We start from the raw sequence: 24,242 nt of genomic DNA on the forward strand, positions 1-24,242 counted from the left end.
TGCTCCTACTTGCCTTTTAACAGATGGGGAAACTGAGGCTCAGAGGGATGAAGCGATGTGTCCAAGTCACACGGCAGAGCTGCCATTCTGGCCCCCATGGTGCTGCGTGCCTGGGTTGGTGCAAGCATGACTTGGGCTGATCCTGCCAGGAGGCGGTCGCTGAGAGCAGATCTTGTATCATGCATCCCTTGTCCGAGAGGTTAGGTCAGGCCATTAGGCAGATGGGAAGTCCTCTTTCCCCAGAGTGCTCTTTAGATGTCTGCTGGCATTCTGCCTTTGCAAGGATTGTTTCTGCATGTAATGCAATTAGCAGCTGCATTCATATTGTCAGGATCTCTATAGCTGTACCTTATTTTTTTCCATTAGTGAATGAATAATTTATTATTACTAAGATAAAAAAATTATTCTCTTATGGTAAGGACACCGAACATGAGATCTGCCATGGAACACCTTTGTAAGTGCACAATGCAGTATTTAAGTGCACAATAGACACAATGTTGTGCAGCAGATGTCTCGAATTTATCCATCTTGCATAAACTTTATACCCACTGATTGCAACTCCCCACTTCCCCCTCCCCCACAGCCCCTGGCAACCACTACTCCACAGTTTGGTTTTATGAACTTGACTATTTTGGATACTTTAAGTGCGTGAGGTCAGGCAGCTCTCTCCCTCCTGTGACTGGCTTATTTCACGCAGCATAAGGTCCACCAGGTTCATCCATGTCACACACTGCAGGATTCCCTTCTTTTTTAAAGCTGAATAATAGTCCATTGCATGTGTATACCACATCTTCTTTATATGTTCATTTATCAATGGACATTTAGGTTTTTTACACATCTTGGCTACTGTGAATGGTGCTGCATTGAACATTTAAGAGTGCTAATATCTCTTTGAGATCTTGATTTCAATGCTTTTGGATAAACGCCCAGATGTGGGACCGCTGGTCATATGGTATTTCTATTTTTCATTTTCTGGAGACTTCCTAGTGTTTTCTATAGTGGTTGCACCATTTTGCATTCCCGCCAACAGTGTGCAAGGGTTCCAGTTTCTCCATGTCCTCACTAACACTTGCCTTTGGAGTTTCTGATACTAGCTATTCTGTTGATGTGAAGTGATAGCTCACTGTGGTTTTGATTTGCGTTTCCCTGATCATGGCAATGTCGAATTTTTTTCCACATATCCATTGGTAAAGTATGTCTTCTTTGGAGAAATATCTATCCAAGTTCTTTGCCCATTTTTAAATAAGGTTACTAGATTTTTGGCTATTGAATTGCAAAAGTTCCTCATTTTTTTGGCTATTATTAGTCCTTATCAGATACACGGTTTGCTAATATTTTCTACCATTCCATAGGTTACCTTTGCACTCTGTTGATTATTTCCTTTGCTGTACAGATGCCTTTTAATTTGATGTAGTTCCCCTTACCCATTTTTGCTTTTGTTGCCTATGCTCTTGGTGTCCTATCCAAGAAATCCCTGCCAAAACCAATATTAGGAAGCTTTCTCCTTTTGTTTTCTTCTAGGAATTTTATGGTTTCAGGTCTTACGTTTAAGTCTGTAATTTATTTTGAGTTGATTTTTGTGTATGGTGTAAGCTAAGGGTCTAACTTCATTCTTTTGTGTACAGATACCCAGTTTTATAGTTATCCTCTATCCAGAAGACACTACAGCCCACAGCCAACAACATGCTCAACAGTGAGAAACTGAAAGTCTTTTCTCTGAGGTCAGGAACAAGACAAGGATACCCACTCTCATGACTTCTATTCAGAAGTCCTAGCCAGAGCAATTAAGTGAGAAAAGGAAAGAAAAGACATCCAAATTGGAAAGGAAGAAGTAAAATCATCCTTGTTTGCAGACAACATGATCTTAGATATATAAAACCCCAGCGACTTCACCCGAAATACTGTTGGAACTAAACACATAGATTCAGTCAAGTTGCAGGATACAAAATCAACGTGCAAAAATCAGTTGCATTTCTATACATGAACAGCAAACTACCCTAAGAGGAAATTAGAAAAAATAATCCCCTTTACAATAGCATCAAAGAGAAGAAAATACTTAGGAACAAGATTACGTAAGGAGGAGAAAGACTTTTACACTGAAAATTATAAAACACTGATGAAAGAAATTAAAGGGGACACAAAGAAATGGAAAGACACCCTGTGTTCATGGTTGAAAGATTTAAGATTGTTAAAACGACCGTATTACCCAAGGCCATCAACAGATTCAATGCCATCTTATTAAAATCTCAATGGCATATTTTACAGAAATAGAAAAAAAATAATGTTACAATTCATATGGAACCACAAAAGACCATGAGTAGCCAAAACAACTTGAGAAAGAACAAAGGAGAGCCATCAGGGTTCCTGATTTCAAAATATGCTGCAGAGCTACCATAATTCAAACAGTATGGTACTGGCAGAAAACAGACAGACATAATAGACCAATGGAACAGAATAGAGAGCCCAGAAATAAACCCACGGCTACACAGTCAACTGGTCTTCAACAAGCTGTGGCTGAAACAGGCAAAATAGCAAGGTGGCCAAGGGCTAACTAACACTGGGGTGAGAGAGAGGCGGGGCACAACAGATTTACCCTGCGTGACCTGGGGAGTCACTTGGCAGCTAAAACCTCGGCTGTCTTCTGTAAGGAAATAGAGTGAATAATGTCAATGTGAACAAGACTAGCCAATGTTCACAGAAGGCTACTATGTGTTTCAGAAGGTACTCGTGAGAATCAACTGACATGTGTCTATCAGGTGATAAGCCAGGGATTATCCCTGGTGGACAACAGTTATCAGTGGTAGCTTTCCGAGGTAGGAATAGTGGAAGTACTTACTAAAAGAAAAAAAAAAAAACAAGCAAGCGAATGACCACAACAAAAACAGGCATCCTTCCTGGCCATGTGTATTCATGGGTTTATGATCAACCCTTGAGCTGTGGATGGATTCCTGCCCTGTTTCTTTACTCCCTTATGTCAACTCATCTTTCCACCCCAGCACAACTGCTGCCTTTTTCAGGAAGCCCTCCCAGGTGTCCCCCTACCAGCCCCATGCTCCTTCCCTTGTAGCTCCCGGCATGGGGCCAACTCACACTCATCTGTGAGGTGACCTGGTTCCTGTCAGACCCCCTCACTGACTGCTTGCTTCAGGAATCAGGGGCCCTGTCTGGTTTTGCTCCATATTTTATCCCCTGGGCTTAGTACATGCCTGCTACACAACAAAAACTCCAAAAATAAGTGGGCATGCAATGAACGGTGACTCCAGGAGGTTACTCATAACTCAGACTCCATTACAATGGCCTTCCCTGAGCTGCACTTCAGGCTTGTGCTTCAGCTCTTACTGAGGGTCCATATAAGAAAAATCATAGAAAAATATATTTTGCAATTGCTTTAACTTTAGTTTAAGATTTGATTATGTGTCTCAAGACCCTCTCTGGAGGGTCCCTTGTAATAAATGGTTTTTATTTTTTTTATTTTTTTAAAGATTTTATTTATTTATTTGACAGAGAGAGAGATAGCGAGAGCAGGAACACAAGCAGGGGGAGTGGAAGAGGGAGAAGCAGACTTCCTGCCGAGCAGGGAGCCCGATGTGGGGCTCGATCCCAGGACCCTGGGATCATGACCTGAGCTGAAGGCAGATGCTTAATGACTGAGCCACCCAGGCGCCCCAATAAATGGTTTTTAGAGTTGTGTGTAGGTAAACTCTGTCTCTCCTGAGAAACTGATTTGCTTCTCAGAAAGAGAGAGTCTTTCTGGAGGAATCAGTTCCTTTCTTGCCCTTGCTGCCAGGAAGCTCAGACACTAAGTGGTATCTCCTCCTTGAAAGACGACAGGATGCCTCCCATGACATAGTCAGTTTCCAGGCACTGTTCTAAGCCCTTAATGTGAATTAAATCACTTAGAAGTTCAAAATAATCCAGTAAGATGAGTGCCTGAGACGGGGGAACCAAGCGAAAGGCTGCACGTAGCTAGCAGATGGCAATGCAGGGACTTGAACCCAACCAACCTTGCCCCACAGATCTGAGGTCTTAACCTCCACAGTGAGCTACCACTGGGTAGCTCTGTTTTAATCAGCAGGGGCTCTTCCTTTTCCTTCCAGAGCCCTGAGTTTAACCTATAACACACACACACACACGCTTGTGTGCTTTATATGCTGTCCCAGTTTTTTCCTTGATTTCTATAAGGTAGAAGATGAAGTCAGTAATACTTATGAAAAAGAGAAAAAAGAGGCCTATAAGGTATGGCTGGCGAGTTTGACCTTTAACCTCCAGTTTCTTCATCCCTATGGTAGGACCCTGTGTCCAGATTCCCTCCCAGCTTTGTGGTACTGTCCAATATCCAGATATAAAGACTGTAAAGGTTACTGCCACTCTTGTGCCAACAAACTACTGATATAGGAGCAAAAGGCTAATGGCAGAGGCCGGCTGCAAACAGTCACAGTTGACCAGCAGGTTAGAACCCAAACGTTGCCACCATCAAATGCATGACAGCATCACAAAGCTGAATGGGTTTGGATGGGCTGGTCCTCCCCAGACCTTGGCCCAAAGCTTCCCTCCTGCCACCTTTGGGGGACAGGAGGGGGTGATGACAAGCACAGTGGACTATGGGTCAGGAGAAGGAACTTTGTCCTAGCTCAGCCACTGACTTGTCTGGTGGCTTCAGACAAGACTCACTGATCTGGTCTCAGTTCCACATCAGCACAATGAAGCTGTTGCATTGGCATGAGCACATTTCTAACTTCTGAAGCCTAGACGAAGCCTCCTGGTTTAAGCTCAGCTGCTCCCCTCCAGTCACGTTCCACTACAACCAGATGTCCTCATGCTTTTGGGCCACACCATGTCTATCCCAGATTCTTGTGGTTTTATAGACAAAGATCTAGACTTTCTTTCCAGCCAAGCCTGAGTTCAAGAACTGGCCCCACCACTTACTAACTGAGCGGCCTTTGGCAGGTTATACCAACCTCCCTGGCCTGACCTGTAATGTGAGGGTAGGAACATAATCTCTTAGAGCTGGAGAACACTGTGACAGGTGGGCCACCTGCATGTGCCTTTGTGCCCCAGGCCCTTACCACATGACAAGTCCATTTGTCCTCCCTTCTCTCACATCACTGCACAGTTAGGACACCCTCTGCCTGTGTCTCAAGTAGGTATCATTTATTTGTTCAAGTACTCAACACACATTTACTGAGCACCTACTATATTCCAAAAGATAGGTCTCTATAGCACCCTAATGTCAGTGCCTTGTGCTTGAGATTTGATTTTAGAGAACTCTTTAGAGAGTTCACTGTTAGACATTGTTCAGATAGTCTCCATGTCTGACTCAAACGGCTTTGAACTGAAGCCTTCATAAGCATGAAGAGCCTATGTCTTTATCGAACATTTTGTAAAAGTTCCTTGTCTGGTTCCTTCCCTCTGAGCACACATCCAAACATCCCGACCCGCATGCCTTCCGCACCACCTTGGGAGTGGCTGCAAGGAGACTTGGAATGGGACTTTATATATATGCTTTGCTTGGACTTGAAGATCCCTCCCCTGAGGAAGACCTCTCGGGTGCAGAGGTAGAAACTACCAAGGCATAAACATCAGAAGGTCCAAAGTGATTATCTGACACATCTCCCTGGTAAAACCGCTGGCCTGGGTAATAAAGCTGCCTCACGCCTGTCTTTCCCGCTTCGCCTTCTTCTCCTCGGGTTGAAACTGCTCCGTGTTCCCAGGGCAAGGAAGATTCTGGTGGCCATAAACCGCTTAGAGCGTGAAGCACAGAGCTTGGAGGAGCAGCGTGCTGCTGTCAGGTGAACTTCGGTTTCATTCATTCTTTCCGCACATGATCAGGGTGCACCTACTACATGCCAGGCCCTGTTCTAGGTGCTGGGCTTCAGCTATGAGCAAAACAGGAAAAGTCTCTGCCCTCGGGGAGCTTTCGTTGGAGGAAGCAGATGCTAAACAAATTAACATATAAATACACAATTTCAGGTACTAAGTGCTTAGAAGAAAAATAAATTAGGGTGAGGGACAGTGAAGAGGAGAGAAAGCATTTGAGCTACTGTAATTGGGGAAGGTGTTTTTGGGGAGATGCCCCTGCAGCAGAGACCTACATGGACTGTTGAGGGGAGGAGCCTTCTGGTTGAAGGAGCTTGTGCAAAGGGCCGGAGTGAGATGTGCCCGGAGCACCCCCCCATTTCCTAGCTGTGTCACATTCTGCCCACTGGGATCAGTCCCCAGTCACTCTGTGGCCTGCAGACCACATTGCCTGGACTCCCATGCTAGCTGATTCCTGGTAGATCCATCCATGAGAGGCGCGGGTGCAGGTCCAGGAGTAGGAGGAAGAAAGAGCCTCTTCTACCTCTGGTTGAACCTCTGGCACCAGAAGTGGTGGTGACCCCTGCTCAGCCTTGGAGACTGAGGCTCTGGGGTCCTTCCTGGCAATGGCAGCACCCACATTCGTGCCCCAGTTCCAGCATCCGCCCTGCAGCCACGATGTGCTGGCTGCAGTTTGCTGAGGTGGGGGGGCTCTGCCTGACGCCCCCTGCCCCACACCTTTGTGACCATCCCCCTGCATTCAGTACTTTTCTGAAGTATTCTTTCTGACCTCCTGAGGGGAACGCTGACCAGGGCGCTAGCTCTGTGACCTGAATCCCTCTGCATCTTCGTCTCCTCATCTATAAAAGAAGGAGCAGGAACATTGGAGGCTTTTTTGGTGAGGATTAAGGCAGTGGATGCAGCACACTTAACCTCTCTTCGTTTCCTAGTGCTTCTGTAATGAATTATTACAAACTCGGTGACTTCGGACAGCCTCACAGGTCTGGAAGTAAGAATCCGCAGTGGGTCTCAGTGGACCACAGTCAGGGTGTTGTCAGGGCTGTGTTCCTTCTGGAGGCTCTAGGGGAGGATGGGTTTCTTTGCCTCTTCCAGGCTCCAGAGTCTGCCTACATTCCTTGGCTTGTGGCCCCTCCCTCCGTCTGCAAAGCCAGCAACCTTGGGCCGAACCCTTCTCGTGCTGCTACCTATCTGGTTCTTTCTCGTCTGCCTTGCTTTTCCACGACAAGAATCCTTGTGATTACATGGGCCCCTATTGGGAAATCCAGGCTTATCTTCCCATCTCAGAAGTCAGTCGATTAGCAACCTTAATTCCATCTGTGATCTCAGTTCCATTGTCGTGTAACCTACAATATCCACATGTCCTGGGAATTAGGATGTAGCCATCCTTCAGAGGAGGGAGATTCTATTCTGCCTCCCACACCAGCACATAACAGCAACTCAAACGGTCAGAAACATTTGAACCCAGTTAGTGCTCATTGTTCTGTGCCACCTCGCTGTCCCTTAGTGGGAAAGCAGGCCACTCCAGCAATGACACCTGTGATCACCTGTCATGTGAGCTTGTTCATGGGCGGTAGCAGACCCTATGCACTTGCTTTCAGGAGCCCTGGCAGCGACACCATTTCTGTCCCAACATGCCAAGTCCTGACCTCAGAACCCGGAGCCGGACCAGCCTGAAGAAAGCATCTCGCCCAGTCCTGATTACACAGGTGGAGAAACCACAGCTCAGAGAGGTGGTGTGACAGGACCGGGTCCCCTGACCCTGGCCAGTGTGTAACACTGCACTCTGTGGTCTCTCTCAGCAGCTGTCATCTGGAAGGACTCAATGAGACTGATGCCGCCCGGGAAGTAACTGGCAGGGACGCTCAGACGACGCACATGCAGTTCTGCTGCTGAGCAGTTTCTCACCCACAGACCGCCCAGTCAAAGCTGATGAGTCTCGGGGCCCCAAGGTTGGGGCTTAAGAGTCTCCCTTCCACTCTCCCCTGCAGGAGCTCCCTGGCTCATAAAATATTAATATCAGCATCCTTGTCATTTCATTAAATGCCCAGTCTATGAAGAACGAGTTACAGGATATTTGGGGGCTGTTCTAGGATGTGTTTTGTTGCCCAGGTACACCCATCGATCCCCCTCTGCTCATGAGAGTGGCAGGCTCTCAATCGGTGAGTCCTGAGAGGGGACAAATATCATATGCTGCCTCCTCCTAGAAAGTGGGGCCGTTCAGCCAGAACCCCATCTCCATCCTCATCATATAGGACCCGTGAGAGGCCAGATGGGAGGTAATTGCAAGAATCTCCCTCCTGGGAGTCAGGGGGCCTGGCTTTTGAGCTCCAGCTCCAAAAATGGCCAGGCTGGGGATGACAGCAAGTTCCCAAATGTCTCTGGGTTGAGTGGCTCACCTGTGGATTTGCCTTTGTCCTGCCAAGGCATTCTGGGAAATTCAGTATTTTTAATGACCTTTCAAATGAATGGTCTTCAACAGACTGGAGCACACTTTCAAGGGCTTGATTTCTTTTCAAGGCCTTGATTGTCTATTCAATGCGTAGCCAATGGAAGTCTATGCCGGATGCGGGGGACATGGCACTTAAGGAGACGCAGTCCCTGCCCTTGAGAGTCTCACCATGTGGGGAGGGAGGGGGAGTGACAGAAACGGGCGGTGACGCCACAGCGTGGCCAGGGCTGGGGCAGATGACTGGGGGGGAGGGATGGCGTGGGACCACGATGGTTAATGTTATGTGTCAGCATGTCTGGGCCATGGCACCCAGACAGAGTTGACCCTTGAACTGTGCGGATCCACTTACAGAAGGATTTTTATACACTACTCTTTGCATTTTCTCTTCCTTATAATTTTCTTCGTAACGTTTTCTTTTCTCTAGCTTATTTCATGGTAAGGATACCGTATATAATACCTATAACATACAACATGTGTGTTAATTGACTGTTCGTGTTATTGGTAATGACAGAGGCTGGTCAACAGGTGGCTAGTAGTAGTTAAGTTTTTGAGGAGCCAAAAGTTATATATAGATTCTCAGCTGTGCAGGCAGTTGGCAGCCCTAACCCCCACATTTTTTAGGGTCAACTATATTGGGTCAAACACCAGTCTAGATATCGTGGTGAAGACAGTTTTTAGATGAGAGTCACATTTACATTGTTAGACTCTGAGTAAAGCAGATTATTCTCCATAATGGGAGTGGGCCTCATTCAATCAGTTGAAGGCCTAAAGAGAAAAAGACTGAGCTCCCCAAACAGAGAGGTAATTCTGCCAGCAGATGGCATCAGACTTAACCGGCAACACCGGACTCCTTCCTGGGTCTCCAGCCCAGCATCCCGCCCTGCAGATTTGGGACTTGCCAATTTCCACAATCATATGAGCCAATTCCTTGGAATAAATCTCTTTCTGTATATGTATTTATAAATTTTTAATATTTACACAGGCAACGCACCCTGTTCTGTTTCTCTGGGGAACCCTGACTAACACAGGGCCACCCCAATCCTGCTGGGGACCTCAGGGAAGGCGTCACCCCACCTCACTTCTTAGTGGATGTACGGTTCTAGAGGTGCGTGGCTTCCATCAGTGTGGTGGCCAGGAGAATGTGTCCACAGACCCCCGGCCACAGGGACAGAACTGACCAAGGGCCACAGCTGCTGTGCTCTGCAAATCATCACCCTGGGTGTCCAGGCCGTACTCTTCAGGGACTGCTCACAGATAGTGGTAGAGCACAGCAGGGAAACTAAGGCATCCTTGTTCTAGGGACACAGGGCTTCCCTGGGGCTGATGCTGCTGGCCCCGTCCCTCCCTTGCCCACTGGGGGTCCGACGAGCATCATGGTCTGTCAGCTCCCTCCACATTTACACAGGCAATAATTCCGATAAAATCCTCGCTGCTTAGGCCACTTAGTCTCCACTTCTCAGAGGACCCAGAGGGACACAGTCAGTGACTCACACACCGAAGTCTGAGCTCCATGGAGAAGCACTGAGCCTTCCATGGGAATGAGCTGGACCAAAAGGAAGACAGACATTTCCAACTAGGCAGCATCTCCGGGTCCTCCCCATGGCCCTCTGAGGCAGGGCCAGTATTGCAGAATGCCGTGGAAGGATCTTTGCGATGCCCAAGAGATCTGTGGGACCCGAGGCTATGGCTGGGCCCAGGGTGCTCATGGCCTCTATGGGAGCTTGTTTCCTTCACCCTCTCAACCAGGACCTACTTGATCTACCACAAATGTTTGTTGATGGGCTGATTTCAACCACATGATTACAATCCCTGCACTGGATGTTGCCACACATCCGTGGTCTCATCTGAGCATCCTTCTGGGCCCTGGAGATAAGCACTGTGTTCCTCCCATTTCACAGGGTGGGAAAACTGAGTCCATGTCCGAGACAATGGGTGACTTGCCTGGGCTCACAGCTACCATGCAGGGAAGCAGGGGCGGCACCCAGCCCGGCTGCCTCTCCAACCACGCGGGGCCCGCAGCGCAGCCCTGAGACACACGGGCGCCTTCCAGACAGCCAGGGAGCGTCAGAACATCAGCAGCGAGGTTACCAGGTACACAAAGGAGAGAAAAGCATGTAAACTTAATGGCTGACGCCAGAGTGTCTCTGAAGGATGGAAGTGATTTGGCTGAGAAAAGTATTTTGACAAACTCCTGGAGTGGAAGGTGTTTGCTGAAATCTGCATGTTGTCTGATTCCAGCTTCGGAAGGGAAGGCATGCTAGCAGGAGAGGAAGACGAGCTCCAGAGCCATCTGGAAGGCAGAGGGGACAGTGGGCAGTGGTGAGAGGGGAAAGAAGTAGGTGCTGAGCGGTGGGGACCCCGTGCCTGGAGCCCTTCCCAAGATCTTCAATATCGCCTTGAAATGCTCCGGTGATGTGGGGTGCGTGCTTGCTGCTATGGTGTTTGAGGAAACCAAAGCAGGGGCTGAAGTTCAAGTTGGGGTGTTTATGATGCGAGACAGAGCAGCATGCAAGGAGGCTGGTGCCCACGACAGTTCGGAGCCCAGAAACGCTCAGGATTTCCAAGACACCCTGAAGAGGGCTTGGACCTTCCCTGTGCGGGCAAACGGGGGTCCAGGCAATTCCTCCAGCTCTCGGGGCGCGGGCAGCCCCAGCAGACTCAGGGCTGCACAAGATCGGCCCCAACCACAGACACAATACAGAAAGCATCCCCTGCTTGGCTGGAACCCTGGACAATTCTCTCAGTTTAAAGGGAGTCTGTCCTGCTCTCTGGAACGAAGCGTATGAGCAATTTCAAGATGTGCCTTCATGCTCTGGGAGCTCAGGGTGGTTTCTGAGCTGTCTTCCTGCCCCTTTTGACCCTTGGGTATTTTGTAGGAAGGCACCTGGCCCTCTGCTTGGCAGCCAGCCCACGAGCAGGCTCCCCAGCCAGGGCAAAGGGAGCCTGAGAGATAATTACTCCAGGGATACCAGGTGGTGGGGTGGTGGCACTCAGAGGTCACTCATCCCATAAACATGAAGACAGAGCACTGATGGAGGAGGAGCAGGTGACTGTGCTGGCAGAGGCGGGGACAGGACCTCGGAGTCCCTCTGCCCGGTTCAGGAGATGGTGTCATCTTTCTGATTGGCACTAGAGCTGCCCCTCCCCCTCTCTCCTGTCATCTCCGGGGGGACACAGTGTGCCAAGAGTCCCCAGGTAAGAGCAGGCCTGGGAGGGGCTGGCCACCCCAGGGCTTCCTTCCCAGGCACATGGCTTCGTTTCTGGTGGATGCCTGTGGTGGGTAGGAGCCTGTGGGCACATCAGACGTCCTCCCTTATCAAGAGCCCACCCAGCACAAAGCACAGCTTTCTCACAAAACCTATGCCTGCTTCTTCCCCTGCTGTTCTCCTTGTTTCTATTATTTCCATGCTCTTTTTCTATGTTCTCAGTGTTTCAGGGCAGGCCTGTCCAGGAGCCCATGAGTGGGTACTCAGCTCTGTTCATGAGTGTCTGTGGTGTGGATGGGTTGCATCGATGGCCCTGATTTTATGACCTCCCTACGTGTGTCCTTTGCTCTATAACCGTGCACCCCCTCCCACTTTGACAGTGCACTTGGCCATGAGCGTTACTTTGGCCAACAGGATTTTAGCTGATTTGAAGCTTGAAAAACTGCTTGTGTCTTCCACTTCCTCTCTGGGACCTCTGTGCTCACTAAGAGAATGTGCCTGAGCTAGCCTGCTGGAGAATGAGCCCGTGGAACAGAGTTGAGGCGAGCCTTGATCAGCCAGCGGACCACCAGACATGCCGGAGAACTTCTGCTAAGACAAGAAGCATTGCGAGGGCAAGCCCTATCAAGAGGAACAGAAGTTCCCTGCTGGCCCATAGACTTGGGGACGATAAATGCTATTGTCTTAAGCCAATGAGTTTCAAGGTGGTTTGATATGCTGCATTATTATGTCAATTGTTGCCTCCTGCAGGGCCCCTGTTCCCCAAATTACCCACAGACCAGACAAGGCATACGTGCCATAGTGCCAAACCACCTGCTAGGTAATAGAGTGTGTTTTGTTATGCTCAGAGGTCCCAGAGCAAGAGGGTCGGTGTTCAAATCCTAGTGCCACCGCTTGCTAGCTTTGTCCTTGGTCAAGTTAACCCTGCCTCAGTTCTTGTTTGTTTGTTTGTTTTAAAATGGGAATAATAATGTGATCTACTTCCCATGGTTGAGAGGCTTTATGGTCTAATACATGTGAAGTGCTTAGAATGATATAGTTCTCAGTCCAGATGAGTATGCCCGTCCCTCTTCCCCTTCCCCCCACTTCCTGGGGGGGCTGGAATGCCAGTCTGGGGCTCCCCTGTCTCCCCATCACCTGGCACAGGGCCTAGCACAGTAAATATCCATTGTTTGCTGAAGTCTAGAGGGAAACTCCACTTTTTATTAGCACAGATGCAAATTTCATGATTCTCTTTGAATCTAAGGCCAGTGACATCTTTGTTCTCTGTATAAAGCACGCATGTTTAATATTTATCATTTTTTATAACTGGATTTCTCCCTCACTGCCTACCGTGCTGTGACATAAACCTGTTTCACTGTCAGGCATTTACACACGCGGCCCGTTCCAACCGTGCTTAACTGACGCCTTTCCTGAGAGTTCTTGCTGATGAAGCAGGAGGGATGGAACTAGAGAGTTCACCGCCTTCCGCCAATCCATAACCTGGCTACTTTTGGGACTCAGAGCCTCACGTTAGTTTTGCTCCAGAGCCTCCACCATCTGACAATCAGCCTCCTTCTCTGCAGCCTGACTTCTGGATGGTTTGCCTCCCCACGGGCCCCATGAGAAGTCCCCTGGAACACGACCCACTGATGTCCCTTTGTGCATGAGCGGGGTGGGAGGGAACTCTGCTCTGGTTCCAGTCCTTCTCTTGTCGCCTGCAGTTGTCAGATGGGTGAGGGCTGCTAACCAGGGTCCCCCCTGGAGGGGAACAGGGCTCATGTCCCACCCCCACTGCTATGCTCTTGAAAATTTCGTGACTATGGGCAGTCTGCTGAAGAATACCTGTAGCTCCCATCGTATTTTTAAAGGCCTCTAGAACGCAAAAACCGAGAACCACAGCCATGGTTAGGTCACCTCAGCCCTGTACGCCTCAGTTCTTTCGCGTAAACAGTGAAGTAATGAGAATGTTCTCTGATTCCACGTTTTTACAGGAATGTTGTAAATGAGAAAATGGATCCCGACCATACACTGCTAGGCAAATAGAGGCAATTATTAATATCCCATTTGTTAATTCAGAAAATACTTAGGTTGTTTGGATTTTAAAAAGCGTTGTGCACATTATATTAAACTAAAGACTATATAATTCTCAATTTTTTTTCTCAGATGTGGACATTAGTGAAATTTAGGTCAGAGGATAGGATTTGGATAAGAAAATGGACAGAGTTCTCAGAATAATGACAGCAAATGCTACTATGAACCTCATATGAATCATCTAATTTAATCATTGTAACAAGCCCAGAGGAAGGTTTCTATCATTTCCTTCTACGGATGAGGGTCCCGATGCTCAGGAAGGTCAGAATAAGGTCGGGCGGCATGTGAAGGCAGCACTGGTCCACCCAGCCCCTCCTGCGTAATGGGTGCTGTCAGCTGTCTCCTTGTACCAGAAGAATGCATTGTTCATTCCACGTTGTCTGTCTGGGCAAAATGGGATGACATTTCGGGGCCCTGTAGGAAAGCCTCTGATTCTGAGTGCTTTGCATCTGGCCCAGCACCTCGCCACTCAGGCGATTTAAGGAAAGTGACCTAAGACCAGTCCCCAGCCGCACTGTGGGCATCGTGTTTCTCTCCCATAATCTGGGCATGCTCTGTCTCTTCCCAGGGTGGATAGCACCCAGCCCTGTGCCGGCAGGACATGGCTACTCATTCTGCACTTGCACTTTTCCCCTCCTTGTGAGTGTTAGGACAGCAGAACCGGGAAGTGAAGAAGAGAGGATGTAGGGAGAGAGCCACATAGACCTAAACCGCTAAGAGATTAGGTTCGTGCTGTCTTGTGGTTGGGACCACCCGAGAGACAGCAATAGGGAGACATCGCCTAGAAGTGAGCAGACCTGGGTCTTATCCTGCTCTGTCCTGGCTTTCCCAGGCTCTCTGTGTGATCTGTGTCCCCACTGCGGGCTGTTGGGAAGATGAAGCAATACAGGGTGTCCAGGGGCACCTGGCACAGAGCCTGCAGAGAGGAATGGCCCTAGGTCCCGGCGTGCCCTGCAGCGCTGACCCCATGAAGAGGCTGGGGCTGTGTGGGAAAGGCCATGGGCCCCTACCTTTCTCGGCTCCTGCCTGGTCATGCTTCTCAAAGAGCAGGTAGCGTGGGCTCTCAGGGAGAAAGGGCAGGCTCACCAGCTGCACAAAGGCGGGAACAGCAATCATTCCAAACAGGTATGGCCAGGTGCTCTCCTGAAGGGAGAAAGAGGAGGCCAGTGAATGGATGTGGCCTCCGGTCATCCTGCTGGGGCGGGCCCCTGGGCCAAACAGCATCGGCCGTCAGCAGAAGTCCCTCCTGCAGTGTGTGATCCCCACCAAGAGGCTGAGCAAGGGAACAGACACAGGTTTGGCACCAGCCCCATGTGTATGACATTCTCCATGCACGAGGTCGGTCAGTTCTCAGAGCCATCTGTGAGATGGTGACCTGGGGGGCTCAGCGGGGCCAAGGCCACTCAGGGATATCAGGGCTGGTGGATGCTATGACCCCTGGGGCATCGTGGTGAGCCTTCCTGTTTGTGCGGCCTGGGAAACCACACTCGTGGCCCCTGGAATCTCCGTCTCATCCCCTGTGGGCCGGGGACAGTCCCAGCCACTCCACAGGCTGTCCTGAGAGTACGATCGGATAGAGCTTGGGCTGTGGGGCCTGGCTCACAGCAGGTGCACACAAGAAACTACTGTTTTCATTGGTGCCAGCCCCCAGACGCCTCCGAGGCCCACAAGACCTGACCCATCGCGGTCCTGTCGGAGGACATCCAGGACAGTGGCTGGAGCTTCCCTGACTCCGGCAGGTGAGTGTGGTGGGGCTGGGGCACAGCGGGCCCTTAGGCAAGGGAGTCTTCCCTGTCCAGCGGCTGGGAAAGCAAGCAGGGCCCTACAGCCCACGCCACTCAAGGGGCATTTGGGCTACCTCAAGCGGCAGCCATCACCTTAATGCGCCCACAGCACCAGGAGCTGTTCCTATGCTGGTCAGAGCAGCCTTCTTCTTGAGCTTTTTTTTTTTTTTAACCCCCGTTTACAAATGAAACTCTCACTGTGCCTCTGCAAGAAAAGAATGCCAATGGGAGGCAGTTCTGATGGGGAGAAAGCAAAACGCTCAATGCCAAATTCCTGACATGTTTTGTTTCCTCACAAAGCGAAGGAGGCCCGCAAGGAGGCATGTTCAGACCTGAAAAGACTTGACACAATGGGCCGTTGGGCCGAGGCTCAGGTGGCTTCGGGTCGGGTTTTGAGTGCCCTCAGGGGCAGAACTTCCCTCTAGTGTTCTCCCAGGGCTGGCTCCCTAAGGAGGCCCCTGAGGTCAGAGACCCCGGTAAGTTCCCAGTTCCCGGAAGGCTCGAGGCTCGAGCAGACAGGGACCCCTGAAGCACGGAGCAGGCCAACTGGCTCACGGAAGGGCAATGCCCAGGTCCTGATTTTCAAGAGACCTTCGATCCTTCTCCCTTTTCTGTGTAGAACAATGATTTATATTCACAAGACTCCTCTGATGTCACCACTGTGCTGGGAGGAACCGGCCAGGCCAACGCCAGCTTGGGGTTTGGTGGGGAACTCCAAGTGAGAGACCAGGGGGAGGTGGAGGGCAGACTGGTGGTTGCTGGGGGCCGGAGGGAGCGGGGACGGGGACAGTGACTGCCCCCGGGGATGGGCTTCCTTTTGAGGGATGATGACAATATTTGGGGTTAGAAAAGAGCCATGAATCAGGGAAATCCAAATCAAAACCTCAATGAGATACCACCTCACACCAGTCAGAATGGCTAAAATTAACAAGTTAGGAAATGACAGATGTTGGCGGGGATGCGGAGAAAGGGGAACCCTCCTACACTGTTGGTGGGAATGCAAGCTGGTGCAGCCACTCTGGAAAACAGTATGGAGGTTCCTCAAAAAGTTGAAAATAGAGCTACCATATGATCCAGCAATTGCACTCCTGGGTATTTACCCCAAAGATACAAAAGTAGGGACCCGAAAGGGTACATGCACCCCGATGTTTATAGCAGCAATGTCCACAATAGCCAAACTGTGGAAAGAGCCAAGATGTCCATCGACAGATGAATGGATAAAGAAGATGTGGTATATATATACAATGGAATATTATGCAGCCATCAAAAGGAATGAGATCTTGCCATTTGCAACGACGTGGATGGAACTGGAGGGTATTATGCTGAGTGAAATAAGTCAAACAGAGAAAGACATGTATCATATGACCTCACGGATATGAGGAATTCTTAATCTCAGGAAACAAACTGAGGGTTGCTGGAGTGGGGGGTGGGGTGGGAGGGATGGGGTGACTGGGTGATGGACACTGGGGAGGGTATGTGTTCTGGTAAGCGCTGTGAATTGTGCAAGACTGTTGAATCTCAGATCTGTACCTCTGAAACAAATAATGCAATATATGTTAAGAAAGAAAAAAAGAAGAAGAAGAATGTAGCAGGAGGGGAAGAATGAAGGGGGGGAAATCGGAGGGGGAGAAGAACCATGAGAGACGATGGACTCTGAAAAACAAACTGAGGGTTCTAGAGGGGAGGGGGGTGGGAGGATGGGTTAGCCTGGTGTTGGGTATTGAGGAGGGCATGTTCTGCATGGAGCACTGGGTGTTATGCACAAACAATGAATCACGGACACTATATCTAAAACTAATGATGTAATGTATGGGGATTAACATAACAATAAAAAAAATTAAAAAAAAAAAAAAGAAAAGAGCCATGAACGTGCAGCTTTGTGAATATGCTAAAAACCACTTTAAAAGGGTGGATTTTATGGTAGGTGAGTTATAGCTCTGTTTTTTTAAAAGACCGAGGGAGAAAGGAAAATGGCATGCGTGTAAGTGGGATTTTAGCTACGCCTACTTGGTGTGCGTGTGTTGTTGCTGATTTTGTTTTTCCTTAGAGTTTACCTGCTGCCTCAGGAAGAGCAGAACAGAAGGCTGAGGGGCAAGACAAGGGAATTAACCCAGTTAAGCTCCTACTATGTGCCAGGCGTGGTGTGAGCTTGTCACACAATTGTCTCATTTGTCACACAACTGTCTCATGTCACCTCCCGGCAGCCAGGGAAGCCAGAGCTGTTGCTGCGTGTTCCAGATGTGGAGACAGCAAAGCCCGGGCGGAGGCTGCCAGCCAGCAGCTATGCAGGTGGGAGTCACGCCAAGACCCCCAGGTGCCCCTGCACCTTAACAGAGGGGCGCTTCCAGGGGTGAGATCCTGGGAGCTGCCAAAGGGCGGAAGGAGGAGGGGGGCAGGAAGGACAGTCCTGGAGTAGGAACAGCATGTACGACTGAGGCCTGATCTGCCCAGGCTCAGCGGGAAACAACCACTGTGGCGAGAACGCAGGGCCAGGCGATGCCAGAGACATGGGAGCTCGGGTGGAGGCTGGTCAGGGATGGTTCTGCTGCCATTCCATGGCACGTGGACGTGGCTCCGAGGACCACCAGGAGCTGGGGACGGCTCTGCACACCTTCCCCTTCCTTGAATTGACAGTCCAGCATTTCTGGTCTCATGCTGTCAGGGACCACAGTGCGTGGATTTCTATTATTACTGACAAGCCAGGTCTGTGGTAGAGCCTGTGATCCGTGGTGTCGTAAAGGTGAGGACACGTGGACTCTTTCCTAAGGACATCACTCTGGCTGTGGTCTGGTCCCCACCTCTGGAGAAAAGCGGATACTACTGAGCTCAAGGGGGGCCACCCCTAGCTCAGGATGCTAGTGGTGTCTGCACCGGGAAGGACAATGGCAGGAATGTCCAGAGTAGAGCTCGGGGGACATTTTACTCAGGAGGAGCTGAGCTTAGCCCACAGTGGAGTTCATGAACTTGGTTCCTATAAAATCCCAAATCCCACAGCTGTCTGGATTTGAATCCTGCCTCTATCCCCCGTTCTCTGTGGCCTTGGGCAACCTAACTGCTTATGTTCAGTCTTCCTTTCTGTAAAATGGGGATAACACTAATGTCTGTTCACTGGTTATCAGGAGCGTTACAGGAGTTAACGGATATATCAAGGGCTCAGCAGGACCCTGCTCACCGTAAGCATTCAACAGGAGACAGTGGTTCCTATTATCAGCTGTGGTGAGAAGCCTATTACATAGATTATCTCCTTGAATTTCCACAGTAGCCCTCTGAGGTACAGACCATTATCATGCTCATGTTTCAAAAACATTCACTGCCGCACAGAGAGGTTACCCGGTTCATCGAGGCCACAATTCAGTCATGGAGACATCAGGGAGACATCAGGTCTTGGGTCTGAGAACCAGAGTTCTGATCCATGGAGACCCACAGAGGGATCACAAGGGCACCAGACCTGGGATCTGACTTTCTTCCATTGCCTCAGGCCAAAGAATCCTCAGTGACCCTTGACGGTGGTCCTGGGCATCTGGTCCCAGCACAGAGCCAAGGACTCAACATTTTGTACCACAGTTAGGACTTCTTGCCTCCTGGGGGCAGAGAGCGTGCCAGCACTGAGTATCTGTGGGAGGAACGAGCGAGTGTGTACCCTGATCCCTTCACACAGAGCCCTTGGCAACTGCAGAGAATAGCCTCTAACTTTCTTTTTTAGGAGCTGTTCACAACAGAAGATGTGTTCAAAAGAACGTGTATTACTCGCCTAACACAGGACAACAAGGTACTATGGAAAGTCAGTCTCAGATGAGTCTCTATAATGCTGGTTAGAGCCTCCTACGTTCGGTAAAGCATGAGGTCAGGGTTCTTAAACCTGCTTATTTTATTCAGGAGGAAAGAAAAATGCATCATCTTGTCAGTCAGGATGATTTTCAACTCCCTCTCAGGTAAGGTGAGTGGGTCGCACGATAACACAATTATCTTGTTCTTGAATCTGCAAGGTTTCCTTTTTAAAATTGACTTCTAGGTTGCACTGCCCCCAAGCTGTCGATGACTTCAGGCCTTTCCATAAACACTATCTTCCTGGACTGTGATGAGACAGCACAAAATCTTAAGTAGAGTTGGAACCATTGATCTTACCCCAAGTCAGGTAGTTAGGAAGGACATCGTCATGTGCCCTCCACCCCCACAAGATGGACAGGGGAGGTGAAGCTGGTCAGCACTCAGGCCACCAATGGGACAGGCTCCCGGGACAGCAACTCAGTGCTGCTAGAGGGGAGAAGGGGAAGAAGGAAGTCTACCTCACAAAACCGACAGGGGGACGAAATGAAGGATTTTTGTATTTCATCACATTTAGGATCTGATTATAGTAACAGCTGAATGTTTGTCAAGCATTCCACATGCCAAGCTCTGTGCTCAGTGCCGCACAAATGCAACATGTGTTAAATACACACAATTCATGATGCCATCAAAAAGTACAACCTTGGTTTCTGTCTCCTACATTCCTTTAATGTTTAATTGGTGGGGGTGCTCCCCCTGCCCCGTCCCAGGGCCTCAATCTTAGGACACAGTCTCAGGATCACAGTTTCAAAACAATAATTAAAATCAACCTGACTGAATGGTAGGACCCTGGGATCATGATCCGAGCTGAAGGCAGACGCTTAACTGACTGAGCCACCCAGACGCCCCTGCATCTCTTCTAAAGACTCATGTCCTCTGCAGCCCCGAGCAATCCAGGGGCAAGGCTACCATGTACTGCTACTGAAATCCAGCCCACTCCGATCTCCAAGCTGAGGACCCACAGGGCAGGTTTATTAATTACGCTTTTTATTTTCTGTATTTTATGATGCTTTGGCATCTGGGGTCCTTACTGATCCCGCAGAGACTGCCCCTCCCAGGGCTGGCTGAGTCTGGTCATAGGAAACAACTTGCCTGAGAGCATGCCTTCTACACACAAACCAACCATAGTCCACACCCCCAGTGACCTCTTTATCCAACTGTCACACATAAGCCAATATTCCTCCCTCCCTAAGTTCCCTGAAGGTCAGGTATCAGACAGCTAGATGGTCCCCACAGCCCAGAGCCGGCCTGAAATCATTCAAACTATGCAGTCCTAAACTTGTTCAAGCTTGTCTCCCTGCCTTGCCCATTCCTGATGCAGAACCAAAATAAAGGCTCTAGGCCTTATTTTCCCCTCCCTCCTTCCGCTTCCTCAGGGACCCTGGTACTTGCTCCCGTGGCCCTGCATGGGGTGGCATCGGCCCTGTGCTTGGGAACTGTGAATAATGAACCCTTCTTTCAAAAGCAGTGTCTCCACATCTGTATACCTGATGGAAGCCAAGCCCAGGTACATTTCAGAGGGGCTGGGCCATCCCCCCTCCCCACGCCCCCACCCCCCCACCCCCAGGCAGGGCACCATGCAGGTTCTTGCTGCAAGCGACCACTTCTCTCTGAGCCCCAGGCCCTGCCTTCCAGGCCACCTCTCCTTGTTCTCCTCCAGCTTCCTCGAGCACCCGGGGATGTGAGCCCAGGCCTCTTTCTGTTCATCTCCGGTGCTTCCCCAGGGCCGTGGGTCTTCAATTTAGCTGCACGTTGGAATCACTTGGAGAGTTTTAAAAACTACTGATGCCCATTGTCTCCCCCACTTAGAAATTTGGGGTTCTCTGGCCTGGGAGCGTGGCTTGGGTGCCAGGTTGTTCACGTTCCCCAGGTGGCTCCAGGGGCAGTGAGAGCCTAGGGCCTCCCCTCCACCTGCAGTGGATGGTGGCGCAGGGCCCAGAACCGAGCTGCCAGGAGTGTTGTTGGCTTTGGGACCACAGCTGGGTCTCCCCAAGACGTGCCCTTGGAGGGTGCCTTTTTCCACCAAGGCTGCCCACCCCTCCCCAGGAGCAACCTGCATCTAGGGGCTGGCTGACATGGGGGTACAATGGCCTGCCTCTCCTCCTCTGTGTGAAAATGGGACAATCAGAGGGGCCCTCCCAGGTCCAGAGCTAGGCCAAGATCTCTATGACTGAGGGCAGCTCACCTTCCCCCTCTGCTGTTACCTCCCTTACTTCCTGGCAGGTATTGAGCTGAGCTCATGTCCCAATCAACTTCCTGCTCACCAACCTCCATCTCAGGGTCTCTTTGCTGGGAAACCCAACCTAGGACACACCTGTGGACCCATGCCTCTAAATGTCCATGTCCAGCCCTCATCTCTGCCTGGGGCTCCTCTCAATGCCAGGTGCCTGGGGGCAGCTCCACTCATAACTCTTGGTTCTACATCTGAGCACGGGGTCTCTCACCTCCCAGCCCACCCAGGCCTGTCCCTTGATCACCACCTGTCCAGCAACCCAATTCGGAAACCTAGTGTCTGCATGCCTGCCATTGACCCTCAGCCCTCCCGCTGCCATCTGACTGGCCACCTGCCCTGCCATGGCCCCACTGGCTGTTTCTCAGTCTTTCTCTCATGCATCTCCTCCCCTTCTCTCTTGCTAGCATTAGCCTGAGGGGACCTTCTTCCCACGGTTCGCCTGGATTCCTACAGCAGCATCTCGACTGTTCCCAAATCCTCCGCATACCGTTCTATTCCTCACAGCCTGAGCGATCCTTCCAGGAAGGGATGCGGTGTTCCAAGACCTTTCAGGGGCTTCCCATTGCCCTGGGGGTCAAGCCCAAATCTCTTAGCCAGGAGTATAAAGCTCTGTCTTACCAGAACCCTGCTATACCAGCCTTGCTGCGGGCTGGTCAGCGGCCCAGGGGCCTCGGCTCTGGTCCTGCCCATCCGATCCGCGAGCCTCCCTGACTCTCTGAGCTGATGTCACGTTCTTGCATGTGCTGTTTCTTCTCTGGGGAATGCCTGCCCCCTACCTGCACAGCACCTATCTATCCTTCCAAGTTTAGCATTCCCACCCGTGGATAACATCTCCACCAGGTACAGACTTCCATTAAAGCACTCATTACCTCGTGTAGCAACAGATTTCTTTCTGGGGGTGTCTCTCTGACTAGACTGAGCTCCTCGGGGCCATCCCCCTGCTGCATTCTTTCATGTTTCAGCGCAGCGCCTGGCGCACGGCAGGTGTCCGGTTAAAGCTTGCTGACCGCGTGTGTGCTGGGTAAGGTGAATGGCACAGGGCAGCGATGCTGTGCTAGATGTGGAACTGTGAGATAACACACACCCCTGCTTTTAAAGTACTTTATTATTTATAAAGCTCCAACTTCCCAAGTGGTATCCTATTAAAGGGCCGAAATGCCATAAAAATATTCCCCTCCGAGGTACTATTACAATTTTCAGTCTATAAAAGAGAAAACCGAGGCCCACAGAGTGCCTGGGGGGCTCAGTCGGTTAAGTGGCTGCCTTCGGCTCAGGCCGTGGTCTCGGGCTCCTGGGATTGAGACCCGCGTTGGGCTCCCAGCTCAGTAGGGAGTCTGACTCTCCCTCTCCCTCTGCTCCTGCCCCTGCTCATGCTCTCTCTTGCTCTCAAATAAATAAATAAAATCTTAAAAAAAAATCAAGTCTAAATATAAATAAACATAAATAAATAAAGAGAAAATTGAGGCCCAGAAAGGTCAGGCAACTGATGAAAGGGCACGTGAGAAACTGGAGGGTGCAGCTGAATGAGAGCCTGGCTCTTCTGATTCCTACATGGGCCTCCTTCCATGACATTATTCCTGACATCGTGCCGTCACCTTCCCTCGAGGTAGCTGCTGAGTGAATAGAGAAGTTATATGCAGATTATATTAGGCGCAACCAGTTCTGCTTCTCCATAGAGAATCCTATACAGAACTCATCAGAGATCACTCAAGCTCAGCTCCAATGGCTCTGGCTATTACCAAAACATTAGGGACTCCATCAAGGCAAGGTGCTGGTGCAGCCTTTTCTGTAAGGAGAAAGAGTTGGAAACGTGCTCACCTTCAGAAGGGATGCTGGGTGAAATGTGTGAATGCCCCTCGCGTGTTGCTGGGTCTTACCAGGGAATCAGCATCAGTCAACAAATGTGCTTGGAATCTCTTGACCTTGCCATCCCCATAACCACCTTTCAGAGAGGGACCCTGCTGGCCTCAGCTTTACAGAGCCCCGGAGTGGGGAGCCTGTGCCCAGCTGTGTCTACACTGCCTCGCCAATGGGTCCATCTGTCACCATCTCCACTCTAGATCGTGCAGAAATCAATACCATCTGACCCTACGCAGCACAATCCAGCTGCTACCACAGTTCAATTCATTGTAGCAAATGGATTGTTCTAGAATCACTATTTTTGTATGTATTCAGGTTCTGATTCTATTTCAACAGAACAATAACAGGGATCTCCTGAACATGGGCTTAGGAGTACTCCTGCCTTTTCCTGTGTGAGAAATAACACTGACATTACCTTCCAAGGGCAAAACACTCGCCTCTCAGAAAGCTGCTGTGAGTTCTAGATGTGAGCGAAGCACCCGAGTAGTGACCCATAATTGCTTTAAGACATGCCAGGTCCCTGCCCCCTTTCCTACAGCATTTTTCTGCTTTTCAAAGGGTTTCGTTGGCCTATGCCTTGCTTAGTTTTCAAGCAATCTTATGGGACAGTAAGGTCAGAAGCTATTATTCCCGTTGTACTGATAAGGATCCCGAGGTGGAGAGACCGGTTGATTCTGCAGCAAGATCTTCCATAAAATCAAGATTGTCCCTTCTCCATTCAAGAGAGAGAAATCCATGCAGTTTTAAAAGGTTGTTGACCTGCAGAGTACATTCCCAAGCCAACCTACAATAAGAGACTGGCACCAAGCACATTCAAATTTGCTGGGTGCTTCATACACAGTAACTCAGTTTCATCCTCCCAGTACCTCTGCCTTCATCTGCATTTTACAGTTGGGGAAACTGAGGCATGGAGAAGTGAAGTCATGCATTCACAGTCACACATGTTCTAAATGGCCAAGCGGGGACTAACTAGGCAGTGTGGTACCCAGAACGGC

The 24,242-nt window shown here is 50.0% G+C and overlaps 1 protein-coding gene across 1 annotated transcript in view; it reads right to left on the bottom strand.

Moving 5' to 3' along the window:
* Positions 1-24,242, bottom strand: part of SLC2A9 (solute carrier family 2 member 9) — a 220,925-nt gene that overhangs the window by 70,928 nt on the left and 125,755 nt on the right. The window contains exon 7 of the mRNA XM_032399871.1: positions 14,556-14,688. Coding sequence (XP_032255762.1) covers positions 14,556-14,688 — 133 coding nt within the window. The remainder of the gene's footprint in view (positions 1-14,555; positions 14,689-24,242) is intronic.

Source organism: Phoca vitulina, unplaced genomic scaffold (assembly GCF_004348235.1).
Source record: "Phoca vitulina isolate PV1807 unplaced genomic scaffold, GSC_HSeal_1.0 scaffold3, whole genome shotgun sequence".
Classification (NCBI taxonomy): Eukaryota; Metazoa; Chordata; class Mammalia; order Carnivora; family Phocidae; genus Phoca; species Phoca vitulina.